Raw genomic sequence first — 14,305 nt, forward strand, 5'->3', positions numbered from 1 at the left:
GATGTTTGTTGTGTTGTTTTAGGGCTTTTTTTCTCTGTGGGGTTTTTTTCCAATAACATGACAATATTGAACCCCGATCAACCTGCAACCAACACACCCCTCGTGCTCTTCTGAAATACTTGGAGTGCCTCCCAGGTTGATGATATGCTGCATAGTTCCCAAGTCATTATCCAAGTTGTCACTAGAAATAGGAAACCAGCTACGAATCCAGAATATCCTGTCCTCCCCTGAACAGTCATCCATTGCTCTTTCAATCTTAACAGTGAACAATTGATAACCTAACTCTACAAACGCTGTACCACCTATTTTTGCACCCACCTTGAGTCTGACTCATGACTTCAGGGGACCTCCCTTACAATTGGCTTTTTCCCCCTCCCACTGTCCACATCCTCTTCATGAAGTACACTTAACACCACGTAAGAAGAGCACAAGGCAGAGATGAGTCACAGTATTCCTATCTTTGTGAGCTCAGTGTAGGTTGCTGACCTGGGAAAGCAGATTCTTTCAAACTAACAGTGCTTACTTGGAGAATAATTTGATTGAAGAAGAGCTTGAAGAAGAAGAGGTCAAAAGAATTGTTACTGTTTCCCTAAGAAGGCTGGCTGTTACCTTTGGTGGCTTGTGCTTTCCATTTCTCGCGGTTCTGCTGCACCACCTCAGTCCAGGTGGCTTTAAAACATTTGAAATCCACAGTGAGTATGGAGCAGTTGAGTGAGGCACTTCCTTCGGACCCAGTGCTCTTGACACTTGATCTTTTAACTTCAGAGGGATTAATGCTATTCAGACTGGGATACAAGATCACAAAACACAGAAGAAATCAGTGCTCCATACACCCAAACATAGCTAAGGAGAAATAACGACCATTAGGCTAGATAACTTAATAGAGTCAACCAGGAAAAACAAAAACTAAGCTTAAACCTATCATCCTTCCACCCCAGGTCGAATGATACTAAAGGAAACTACACAACCCGAGCCGGTACTAGAAATAAAGGGCAGCTTTTCCCCACTTAGTTTTTGGTATCCATAGTCTCTAAGAAATAGAATCACTCAAAGTGTTGCCATTACCTTCATTGTGCATCTTCACTCCCTACATATTCTTTGGAGAGTCACATAATTCCAGAAATCAAATATGTCAAAGGAGGAGGCTCCTAAAATTCACCAATGGGAGCCATTAGGCACAGAACAGAAGGCAAACCTCTGTCCACGTCTTGGTGAGCTCAACTGAGGCTGAAACCAGGTGCTCATTTTGGTTACAGACCCCACAGTTGTCTTTCAAGGATGGGCACTTCCTTGTGCACACTTTTATAAAGGCAGCAAGATAATTGACATAGAAAGATGTTAGTGCTTGCTCTTTGTGCAACAGCCCAAGAGTAAAGAAGCTACCTGGGAGAGGGAATCTTGACTTGGTTGCCCTACTCTAGGGAGCGCTAGCCAGGTGGTGTTTGAATTCCAAGACATACCTTGTCCATGAAACAACTAATAGAGTAGTTTCTCTGCAACAGCAGAGCAGGTTAAATTGGCCAGGACTCCTTACACCCAAACTCTATGTGAATCTGGTGGTGCTTCACACATTTGTGCAACCCTATATACTGTCACTAAGTGTGCTGATACTTCCCAGTCCTCTTCCATACCTCAATCCCATTTACGGTTCCAGACATGAAGAACTGCACACCACCCCGTGACTCTCCTCTACCTTTTTTAGGATATTAGTGACTGAGAGCACTAAAGCTCACCTCCCTGCATGGCTAAAACCATTTGTGCTCACTGCCTTTGGAGGCATGGCTCAGGCTTACGACAGCCTCCTCCTTTGCCCTCCCCCGGGGTTGGAGTTTCCCTGCAACAGTCATGTCACAAGGTGAGCTGCAGTGTCACCAATGCAGATATGGGGCTTTAAGCCATGTAGAAGACATACACTGTGGGGAGGAAACTGAGGGAGTTGGCACAATGGCAGCATGTGCAGAGGGAAGGGAGAGGGCTGCTGTTATTCACCTGGAACGCCTGAACCCAGACATGCCAGAGCGGGAAGCTTCATCGATGAGTGGAGTCACAATCTTCTCAGTCATGTCGGTCAGCACAGTAAAAGTGGGTTCCACGATGAAATCAATGAAACCTGAGCAGAAACACAAGCAGAGTCAAGCAGGCAAGAGGAGGATTTATGTGGAGTCACTGCTTCAGCGATCGCAGACAGCCACACTGTAAAAGACAGAGTAAAGAAAATTATACCTTGAAAGAGGGATAGGCAAATACTAGAAAAGGAAAAGAGAGTTACACATTAATCCCTGACCCAACAGCCTGGATATAGCATGCAATAAAAGGTATCTACTTAAACACTGGAAAGAAGCTATGGCAAATCAGAACATGAACAGATGCATCAGAACGTGTTTTATACAAGGAGTGTGATGTTTAAGCCAAATTCCAAGCGGATTTGGCTAAAACCCAGTTTCAAAAATGAAGTCTCTAAAAGCAGGAAATACAACAGTAATAATACTGCTAAGCTTTGCTGTTGTGGAGTTACATGCAAACCTCCCTTACTGCAAACCAGTGGGTTGCTGTGAATATTCTCTCCCCAGCATGCTTGTTCTTGTTGATAATAAAACAGACTTAGATGCTTTTCCCTGCATTTTTTTAACATAAAATAGTATCTACTGCAGTATCCAGTTTGGCAGAGATGGATATGGCTCTGATCTGAATGTTGGGATGGGCAGACTGAAGGGCCCTGTGGCCATAAGCTCACAAAATGAGAGAAAATCCAAATTGCATGGGAAAAATGGGGGAGTGAGAAGCTTAGAGTAGTTTACACCTTCCCCTAAATTCTTATGGGGGACAAGGGCTATTTCTTATGTTCATTTTAGCACTTCACTTAGCAAATTTATTGGTGCAGCAGGTAGCCAAGAAAACAATGGTGTCTTTAATCCCTCCTAAGGCACATCAGGATTCGGGTTTTTCCCCACTGTTACAGTTTTAAAAGATTTGTAATTATCAACTATTAATTCTATATTCGTAATATTATCATTTCTTTGACTGGGTCATGATGTGTTTCTACAACAGACCCTGATGATTCTAGGTGATAACAACAAAAGGAGAAGACACCACATGGGCCATGCACCTGAATTCATAGATTCTTTGATCCACACCTGGAATACAATCAGTTGAGCATCCTTCTAGTTCTATTTCCCTCCCCTGAGTTTTGCTAGATTTCTAAAAAGATGAGTAATTAAGTGTATTTTTGTGCCCAGCCAAATGGAAAACACTTGCAAGTTTTAGAATTTCATACCAACATTCTGCAAATGTGGAGAAAATATGCATTCAGTCTTATTTGAACATCTGAATCATGTGCCTCCATAACACTGAGACAGTCTTATCTATTCAAATTTAGGGAACAGGGAATTAATCAGAAATGTATGTAGTTTAAAGCCACAAGAAGGAATTGTGTGCTAGATCACAACCCAGATAATCCCAGCAAACTTCATACCATTGTTTAAAACACTGGAAATAGTACTGGCTGAGAACAGTGTTAAGTGTGCCACAGGGATCTGGAGGATAAGGAGAACTTGATTTACATATGTGTGTGTATCTGTCTATATGTCTCTTCTATTCCCCTTCACCCAGAAGAAGTTTTACCTCTTAATGACCAAAGAAACCCAAGCCATGGTACCTTGTCACTTCTGCTTGGCATGTAAATACCACTGCCATTTGCTCGATCACCACTAACGATCCTGAGACACACAAATCTTTGCTATCAGATGCATGACTGTGTCTCTAGCTGCAGCATCAAGGTGGTGGGATCTGATTCCTGAGATACTCCACAGCTGCACATAAACACAAGGTCCAGTTGTGTCTGAGAAACAAGTTTTCCCTGGGAGAAGTCTTGCATCTCATCCACAGACAGGCAGAGGTGGCACAAGGCACCACAGGTAAATAAACTCCAACACCTATGAGAACCTTTCCTGAGTAAGTCTATTTTTCCCTCTATTCCCTACAACATGAATAAGTTATTCCACTGTGTTACCTAAAAATGGGATTATAAGACAGTTGGGAAACATCATCTGCTATCTTAGAAACAAAGCTTAGGCCTTTATTAATAATGCTGTAATTTATGCCATATTCCCGAGTGCCTTCCCCCTGTGCCTGTGTTCTCTCTCTTCTTACCTAAAGACACTGTAATTTAAATACGGTGATTTAGTTTGCTAAGTAAAACCCCTGAATATCAAATAATGAATCTGGGGTTTAAAACCTATTCATGCTAATGACCATTTTATCATCCCTTTTCTTCTTCAGTGAAATGAGCATGGTAAATATTTCCGTGCCCCAGTGGCTAGGATGATTTTACCACTTAACACTGCATGCTGAAGGTGGTTTTCAGGCACATGCCTAGTGTTCATTCCTTCCACCTCAGAACGCCACCACAGCAAACACGGGCTAGAGGACAGTATCCCTAAAGACCATCACCCAAAGAAAGAAGAAGAATCATCATCATGCACTCATCAGCCTTTATGCAATGCTTTCTGAAGCTGTAATTTTCTCTCTTGCCAGCCAAAGGACAAAAATAAACGGATGCTGCTACATTTAACTGCAAAAGACAATGACAACAAAGGCTGATCTCCACTCAAACAAGCTTCCTACTGTCTGAGGCAGACAGAGAAGCTTTAACTCCTGATATTCTTGTTGGGAAATGCAAGTCTCAGCCTGCTTTTCTTTACAGTTTGTCTCTCTCATTTTGATAAGCAGTCCCACTTCTGGACATGAATGTCTCATGATTTCTGTACTTCACTGGGGTATAGAAATATTTACCACACTTATTCCACTGAAGAAGAAGAAAAAGGATGATAAATTGGTCATTAGCATTATTAGGTTTGAATCCTCAGGTTCACTATTTGATATTCAAGGTTTTTAATTATCAGTTTAAACTCTGAACAAGTTTTTCACAGACTGTGAAGCAACAGGGCAGAGAGATATTCTTTCTTTAGAGGAAGTTTTTGCTGTTTGATTGCTTCATGGCTGTGGAAAAATTCCATGCAAAACCTTCAGTCTGCATTTGTGAAGATCTTTTGGTAATGAACATGCTTGCCCACTGTCACTTGCAGTGGCCTTAGAGCAGCAAGCCAGCAGCTACAAACAAGTCGAGCCACCAGAACAGGATCTCTGGGCTCTGTCCCTGACAAAACCAAGAGCTCAAAGGACAGAGGGGTTCTTATTTGTGGGAACTGATGGCTGCTTGCTGCAGATAATAGCACAATTTGGAGTTCAGTAAGAACTTAGTTTTGCAAAGAAATGTAGTGATTACTATTCCAGGAAACAATTTGTTGAGGCTATTAATAAAGTAAATAAATGAATGGGAACAGATTATTTGCTTGAGAATCAAGCCTTCAGCTTTGAAAGCCTTACCTCAGCAGATATCCAGAAAACATAACAGGTTTTGCTTTAACAAAGGAGACATCACAGAAAGACACTGTCTATGTGCATCAGACTGAGAAATGAAAATTGTATAATGTTGTAAGGCAGGATTTATAGAGGGTAGCCTTTTAATGTCAATAGATTACTAAACTGCACAAATCAAATATAATGACAAATAGTATATGACTAAGTAAGGCTGCCTTTGCGTGCTGACATGTGCCTCTTTTAGAAGGTGGAATTGTGATGGTCATGGTTTAATTCATCATTAATTTTGCAGTGGCTGGACACTGGGGCATCAGTGCAGAAGTTTCTTGGCTTTTCTAGCCTTCCTGAACAAAAAGGCACAGAAAAGGACGAGGAAAACTAGTTTCCCCTACATAGAGATACACAACTCCCCTTCCCTGTAAGGACAGAGAGATGTACTGAAAGCTAATAGAAGGGATGTGAAAGAGAAGTCTCTGCATGAGCTTCCCTCCACACCAGCCAGAAATAGAGTTTACCTTCTCCCACAGCACAGCAGCACTTGCAGCGTGCCCAGGAGACCTCAGCAGGGATTTTAGCTGAGACTGCATCACTTCAAGTTTGCTGCTGCTCCCCTCCGCCGAGCTGCTGGCAGAACACAGCTGCACTGCGCTCTGTGCGCATTCCCGCTCTTCTAGGTTACCTTTGCAGAGCAGGAAATGCTGCATGTCTGGCAACCAGGCAAAGGGCTTTTCAACTTCAGATTCTTGGCTGAACTGTCTGAAATTCCAAAGCCAGAAAAAGCTGGGATGGGGTCCCCCAGAGAATGGCTTGCCTAACAGGAACAATGAAATGATTTACACAGAAACAGGCCTTAGTCGCAGGTATGAATCTGAACTCCCCTAGGTTCAGGGATAGCTTTGTCTTGTTCTTTGTGAGAAATTTTATACTTTGAGTTTTTTGTTTGTTTTCCTTTATTATATTCTTTCTTTTTCTGCTTCTGGTCTCAGTTCCCTCATTTTTAAGGTCTGTTTTATCTCTCTTTTGTTATCCTGCTTGGCTCCCTATTCTCCAGTTGAGGTTAGACCACATTCTTCTGTCTACTTCACTTGCTCTCTAGGCATTAAAATCCATCCACAGATTCAAAACGTGTAGGTTTGTTTTGTTTTGCTCCCTGCCCCCTTGAACAGTTCTACCTCACTTAGCCCCTCTTGCTTTCTCACCAAATAGCAGCCCTGTTGCCTCATCCTTCTCCTACTTTTTCACCCAGTAACTGGAGGAGAGGTAGAGAAAGTGAGTGTGTAAAAAAGACTCTTTTTGTGTTTCTGAATGGGTGCAGTTGGGAAAGGTTTGCTCATTGCTTGGCTTCAGTGCAAAATACTGGTTGGGTTGAAGCACAGGGAGGGAAAGTTGGGAAGAATAAATGGTAAAAGGCACACTAAGTTTTGAACAAGTCATCCAAGGGACTGACATCACATTTTCATATCCAGCAATGATATTCAAATCACAACACGTTGCTGTGTGCACCTCATCTCACAGCTCAGAAACACGTGGAGTAGTGTCATAACCAGGCGCTGTAACCATCCCTGCGGACACATCAGGAGTAACTTGCTTACTGCATGGAACCACCACCATAAATTTAATGGCTCCTCAGCTTTGAATTGTTGATCTGGGGAAAATAATGCCACGGTGCTTAATTTCCTCTCTTTAAATTTCACATGATGAGAGATCCCCACGAACTTAGTCCTACAGGAAGGAGTAAGTTTTGCTTATAAGATGCTATTTGGCATGCACCGAAAGGGACATACCTATTTGAGACTGAGCAACCATAGTAGACTTGCGATCACACAGCGGAGAGAAGGGAAGCCCTAGTTCTGCCTCTTTGTCACCCTGGAGAAACAAAACGCAGAAGAAATTAGACAAAGACAATACACTGCATGTTGATATCTTAGGGCATGACAACATAAGCCTCTCATTTCACTTTATGTTATTCACTTTCAATTTTGCTTTGATTTTGTTCTGCTTTTTGTTTAACACAAATTGTGAAGAATTTGACTTTGGCTTGAAAAGTTAATGAATTAAGCTTCAGGACTGATTTTTCAGGGCTTACACTTCTTCCCATGCCTTTTCTAGCCTTTCAGGTAAGAATTCACAGGTCATGGCTGGCCAGATGCAGATTACTGTTTTCTCCCAAAGGAAACACTGACATTTCTCTATGACAGAGTAACCTGCTCAGTTGATGTGGGTTAAAGGGTGGATATTGTCTATCTGGATTTCTCCAAGGCTTTTAATACGGTTTCCCAATGGCTTCCTCCTAGAGAAACTGATGTCTTATGGTCTTAAGAAGTGGTCTGTGCAGCAGGTGGGGAACTGTCTGACTGCTGGTAAATAGCTCCCTTTCAAACTGGCAACCTGCCACAAGTGGGGTCCCCAGGATCAATACTGGCCCCAACACTGTTTAATATCTTCATAAATGACCTGGAAGACGGCATGAAGTGTGCCCTGATGAATTTTGCCAATGACACCAAATTGAGTGGGGAAGTGGAGACTTTGGAAGGCAGAGCAGCCCTGTGGGAAGACCTGGATAGGCTCAAAGAGTGTGCTAACAAGAACCTTACGAAGCTCAACAAGGACAAGTGTAAGGTCTTACACCCGGGTGAACACAATCCAAGAGTGCAGCACAGACCAGGATATACTCAGCAGCTCTGTGGAAAGGGACCTGTGAATATGGGTGAACAGGGTGCTGCTGTTGGCAAAGCCAACAGGATGCTGGGTTACATCAACAAGGGCATGGCCAGCAGAGATAAAGTCATTATTCCACTGTTGCTTGGGCTTGTCAGGCCACACCTGGAATACTGCCTTCAGTTTTGGTCCCTGCTATGCAAAAAGATGAGGACAGGCTGGAGAGGGTCCAGAGAAGGGCCATAAGGATGATCCATGACTGGGAAGCCACGTGAGGAAAGGCTGAGAAAACTGGGTTTGTTTGGCCTTGAGAAAAGAAGGCTCAGGAGAGACCCTATCGTCATGTTCGAGTATTCAAAGGGTGGCTACAAAGAAGATGGAGGCTCCTTTTTTACAGGGAGTCACGTGGAAAAGACGAGGGGTAAAGGGTGCAAGTTACTCCTGGGAAGATTCCGACTGGATGCGGGAGGGAAGTTTTTCACAATGAGAACAATCAGTGACTGGAATAATCTCCCCAGGGAAGCGATGGATTCTCCAACACTGGAACACTTCTAATATTCAGCTGGACAGGGTGCTGGGACATCTAGTCTAGACTATGCTGTTGCCAAGAAAGGTTGGACCAGATGATCCCTGAGGTCCCTTCCAACCTGGCATTCTATGATTCTATGATCCTGACATTGTCAACAGTTTATGTACATTTTAAGTACACAAGTCCAAACATACTTTCCAGCCCTCAGAACTGAAAGTCCTTTGCTAATATCACAAGCTGGTCCAGGAGATCAAGTGTTATAATCCCACTTTTTCCCAGCCTTTCAAGTGGCATATCCTCAAAAAGGTCTTTAACTTGGTTCATTCACTCTATAAAATACTGCTTTATGCTGAGAAGATATATAGGATGACACAGTTGCAATACTCCCCACTGAGCATTCAATTTTAAATAGCTTGTTTAATATACTATAGAATCAATTCCTTAAATTAGCAGCTCACATTAACTGCACTGAGCTTCTTGCCAGTTTTCTTACTAATGTCAAATGGAAGTTAAAACAGCCAGCAAACTAATCAGAGAAAAACTTCCATAGGCATAAGAAGAGCTGAATTATTCTTCTTTTGTTAATATGACACACGGGAAATGGGGGCCAAGTCCTGTTAGAGTTTTGGGTGAAACAACAAGTAATAGTATTCTTCTATTGCAGAACAATTCTGCTTTGTGTTAGGAGTCTGGTATACAAATACCAGGGTAAAACAGAAACGATCCAGAAATATTTCCAAGTAATGTTCCTTTACCGTGTCTGCTGCATCTCTGAGGAAAACCATCTCTCAATACCGGCTCTTTCCTAATCATCATTCTTCTTTTATTCCTTACACCTGTTAAAAACCCCAGTGCCTAATTCTCTTTAGGAAGGAATCTCTAACTGCCTTTATGACTGCTCAGAGAGTCACTTGGCTGCTTCTAATCTGTTTGGGCAGCTCCCTCATGGCTAGCTAAAGTGCATTAGTAAACTAAATTAATTCATGCAAGATGTTTGTTTTAAGAGATATTCACCATAGCTGCTGAATGTAAAAGTAACTGTACTGTACTCAGAAGCACCACTCACACCTACAGTACCGTTACTTGGTGTAGGAAGACCTGTGTCACATCACAAGATACTTGGAAATCAGTAGGGCTGGGAATCTGTACTGATACAGATTAAGTCAGGCTTTATGTCTCTGTAGAGCACATAACAGAAAGGCCAGGAGAGGGTCTGCAGGTGAAGAGCATGAGGAAGTAAATACCTAATCTGAGGCTGGCCCAGTTCCTTATCACCATGGTCGCCTCTGGCTAGTGAAGCTTTTCAGCTTGTGAGAAGAGTCTGTGTTGGTTTTCAGCTGTTAGATAGGGATGTATTGATCCAGTACTAAGTAACTGCAATGAACACAAGTCTATGTTTCATGGTACGCTTAAGGGTTTTCCCAAGGAGGGAATTAATACTGCATCTGAATTTGGAACTAGAATACAAGTTTTATAAAATGCTTTACCTCACAGTAGAGGCATTTGTCATTCAAAACTGAAGTAGGATTTGTTGACTGAAATCAAATTTTCTTATGAAGACTTATTTTTGCCTTCAATACATGTACAAACCAGATAAAACTTGGGGTTTTGTGGTCTCATATCTAGCTAATCCCTCCCCAATCTTTAGGAGATACAGCTGTGGTGCATTCTAACACATCTAGCATAATTTTGAACTAGAAAAACATAAACATGCACAGTTTTCCCTAAAATATATGCAAAAATCAGCCTATTTGCCTAAGGCTCTTGTGTGGCAACAGAGACAACTGCAGGTATGATCTACCCACTTCCAGCTAGTAAACCCATTCCTGGTTTGAAAAACAAAAGAAAGGATTTATTTCAAAGCAAATGCTTCAAATGTCCTTATTAAGAAGGGATTCCCACAGTCCCATTAAAAATAAAATGAAATAAAATAAAAGTTAGAACTTTATTTTAAAATTGTCCTATTTTTCTTATTTTGCATTCAGATGAAGTTATTGAACTCTGGAGGGAAATTAAGCACTTGGTTTTCTGCTTAGTTTAGTAATTCATAGTGCTGAAAAGTATCCTAAACACTAAGTGCTTTGTTTACTTTTAACTTCTTTTTTTTCTTTTTAATAAGGCAGCTCTTTAAATGCTTTTAATTACTCAGTTGGGGAGCTTATAGCTCTCACACAGAGCTTAATGGTTGTCTAGATTTGTGGGCCTGTCAACAAGTTTGTCTAGATCTGTGAGTCAGTCCACCGTGAGCTATAAACTAGATCAGTTTACTCCACCTAAAGTAAGGGTAATGGAGTTTTTACATCTACCCCAACAACGTAAATACAGTTGTATTAAGTACAGATACCTAAATCTGTTTTCTTAGGTTCTACAGCTAAGTAGAGTGTCACATAGTCTATATTTTGCTGATTTGAAACACATTAGCTTTCCAAATTAGAATTTCTACCATGTAGATAACATCTTTATCTATAGACAACATATGAGACACAAACTTCCCAAGAGGCATGATAGCCAATGCTACTAGTGCCAGAAAAGAAAGTTTCATATCATTTAGGAGGTTCTTGCATAAACCAAAGAAAAAGGAAAAGGTCTGTGCTCACATTTTCCTACTTCCCTGCCCAGCCCTACACATTCCTTGTGCAGGCTGCAGAAATACAGAGGGACTTTCCTAGCTTTACCTGTCTGAAGAACTCCTCTAGCAGAGACATGGTCCAGCGATGATGGAGATCCCAGGCCTTGGCTGGATGACTGATATCTGCTGTATGCAACAACAGTGATAAGGCTTTCGGCTTGTCAATTCTGAAAACCCAAAGGATCAAACAAATTAATTGTCTGCTCTTGCAGTGGAGAATGACGAAAATCTCACCTAAGCAGGGAAATGAGGTCATTAGAATCTTTGGCCAGGATATTAATGGAATGATTTCTGAGTTCATAAAACCAGACAGCTATGAAAGATTGTCCCACTTCTCCAACATACACAACTCCTGTTGTAAAAAAGACATTAAGAAGTGCAAAAAAAAACCTTGCTCAGCTTGGCTGAGCTCCTTTCCAGGCTTGCTTGTCTGCACAAGCAGGGTTGAAGAGCTGCTGTGCTCCCCATTTCAGCTGGGCTGCATTTTATGCAGCTCAGAAGAGAAGTTGGTCCCTACCGCTTCACTGTAGTAAACAGGATCTGATCTCAGGGGCTCTCATGACTCTACACAGTAACTGATAAACAAACATTTCACTGCTAGAAAACTGATGTGAGGTCAGAAGGGGATCCTTGCATCTGCTTCCAGAGAACAAAAAAAGCTGCCAGTTTCTTAAAGCCATAACCTAAGGGGCTAGCCCAGGATCCCAGTAAGTGATGCTTTCTTGGGAGGGGTAGTCTTGCTTTTTTTATTCCAGCTTCTAACTGTGTGAAACAGCTGGAAAAGTTGTAGCTTTTGAGAGGACCAAGTGGCCACAGTCTAGTCTGATACAGGTATAATTCTGGAAGGCTCTGGACAGCCCTGTGTCCAGGGTGAAAAAATGACCATTGCACAGAGCTTTCTGCAGTATAAAATGCATTTTACGGGGAAGAGCTGTGGAGAAAATATTACAGCTCTCAGTGGCATAGTGGGAAGAAGAATAGGCCTTCCTCATCCTGCTCCATCTGTTATTTTCCAGTTCTTCCCTCAGTGAACCTCAAGTTGTTTTCATCTCTCCTCTGGTTATGGAGCAGGCCCCTTGCAGAGGTGGCAGCTGATGCCATCTGCAGAAGGGCAATGCATAAGTTGTGTTCTGCACATCTTATAACTTTGAGTCACACTCAAGCTGTCGAGGTCACTCAGCTGGATCATGTCCTTGATGTCACCCTGACGGACAAAGGAAAATGCACAGGGAGGCTTATCCCAACGTGGTGACCTTTGCAAGCTTTGGTCCACCAGCACAGAGCAGAGATGTGTGTATGGGGGGTGCCAGTCCACTCTAAGCGAATTCACTCAAAATTCAACAGCGGGAAGAGAACTGATGCAGACATCAAAGAGAGTGAGGGCCTCTGGGGAGGTGCTTTTGAAGTCAAACACAATGGCAAAGCAGCAGCTGAAATGCAGCCCCTCACTGCACAGTGTTGTGAAGTGACTCACCCTTCTGGCTGCTGCAAAGCATTCTTCATGGCTTTGATTTGCTGGAAGTGACAGGACATATCGGTGGCCAACACCATCTCGATCACTAGAGCTCTGAATTCCCTTTTGGATGGCATCACAATGAGAGGAGCAAGGAAAGAGAAACACAAAAACATCAGACACACTCCAGTTCCTTTTGTTGTCTATCTGTAAATTATTGACTGTACTTCTGCCTTGTATGTTACACTTGCCATTAACCCTTCAGGGGTGAGGAAGAGGATGATGTTTTTATACACAAACAAGGGAGTCAGAGGGCTGCAAATTAAGCCAGATGACTAATCCTTGCTAAGAAAAATCCTAGATGTTTTTGAAGAGGATGTTAGCATTAGTACTCCTTTATTAATTAAGCACAAACCCCTTAAATTGATTTCTTTTATAGGGCGTTCTTAGAAGCCAGCACAGAAACTATTTAAAGCCTCAGCATGAATCAGGTGCGCTTTTGAACCTGAATCTCTATCCACTTGACTAAAAGTGGTTGGTATCTAGTTCAAAGTTTACTCGTATTATTGAAGGAAAAACAGCATCTTAAATAAAAGCTCCTAGTACACATGATGCTTATATGCAGTCAAGACCTTTGAGAACCTGCATTATTCCCCTGATATTACACATTCAAACTATTCATGTATGAATTTTTGTTAACCAAACTAAAACATATCTTGTTAAACAAACTAAAACTAGGACATTCTGACCTAGTACTCAATACAAATTAATTTCCTCTTTCTCTCAGTTCAGCTATCCACAGGTTAACAGAGGAAGAACACCCTAAGCTTAGCGTCCCAGGTCAGGATACGGGAGGTTCAGAAATGGGTCACCTTCCATCTAAAAATAGAAGTTAGCATTCTTCTTTTCATGAATGTTTCATGAAGGACGTGGTCTATTTTAATCATGTCTGTCTTGCCTCTGGTGGCTGTGCTCAAGTTTCAGCGCCAGACCACCACCATGTAGAGACTGTCACATAAAGAGTGTTCCCTCCCCACCAGGAGTTCTGCAGACATGATAAGGTGGCATCACCTGGCCTTGCTTTTCCCCCAGTATAGCCACCTCCTTCTCCCCACACTTATATACAACCAGTTGCATAGCCAGCAGCATTCAAGATGATGATGTGCTGGCTGAAAACAATCCATCTTAAAGTAATTTGTGCTTTTCTTTTGCCATTCCTGGTCAGTTCCCTCGTCTGGTTCATTCCCAGCAGCACAAACTTCTCTGTCAATACAAGCAAGAGAGGCAGGAGAGGAGAACCTGAATGCATAGGAACAAACTTTTACAAGAAAAGGGTCTGATTATGCTGTGGGAACAACTGTGCCACATTAGATCCTAAACCAAATGCCATGTATAATTTGACTGTGGGAACAATTAACACTTGGGATTATTCCTGGGAAAAAGCAGACACTTTGCTGTATCCTCTGGAGCGCCATTCCTTCATAAGTCTGCATGGGATACTTTGTGAGTAGCTTATTACAGTAGGAATACTAAAGGGAAGGGCTCAGCTCAGGCGAATGACTCACTGGCTTCAGTGCCAGAGCCAGTAGGGAATGGGCCATGGTGTCAACTATCTTTTTACCCCTTGCTTTCTCATTGACAGCACTATTTGGTTTGC

At 42.2% G+C, this 14,305-nt stretch overlaps 1 protein-coding gene across 2 annotated transcripts in view; it reads right to left on the minus strand.

Annotated features, from left to right (window-relative positions):
• The window catches only part of PDE1C (phosphodiesterase 1C, calmodulin-dependent 70kDa), a 65,722-nt gene that overhangs the window by 31,495 nt on the left and 19,922 nt on the right, over positions 1 to 14,305 (minus strand). For both annotated transcript variants that reach the window (XM_010012089.1, XM_010012088.1), the window contains exons 8-12: positions 12,670 to 12,771; positions 11,242 to 11,362; positions 7,164 to 7,245; positions 1,990 to 2,110; positions 610 to 785 (exon numbers count right to left, since the gene is read on the minus strand). In XM_010012089.1, coding sequence (XP_010010391.1) covers positions 610 to 785; positions 1,990 to 2,110; positions 7,164 to 7,245; positions 11,242 to 11,362; positions 12,670 to 12,771 — 602 coding nt within the window. The remainder of the gene's footprint in view (positions 1 to 609; positions 786 to 1,989; positions 2,111 to 7,163; positions 7,246 to 11,241; positions 11,363 to 12,669; positions 12,772 to 14,305) is intronic.

Source organism: Nestor notabilis, unplaced genomic scaffold, assembly GCF_000696875.1.
Source record: "Nestor notabilis isolate BGI_N333 unplaced genomic scaffold, ASM69687v1 scaffold8343, whole genome shotgun sequence".
Taxonomy (NCBI): domain Eukaryota; kingdom Metazoa; phylum Chordata; class Aves; order Psittaciformes; family Psittacidae; genus Nestor; species Nestor notabilis.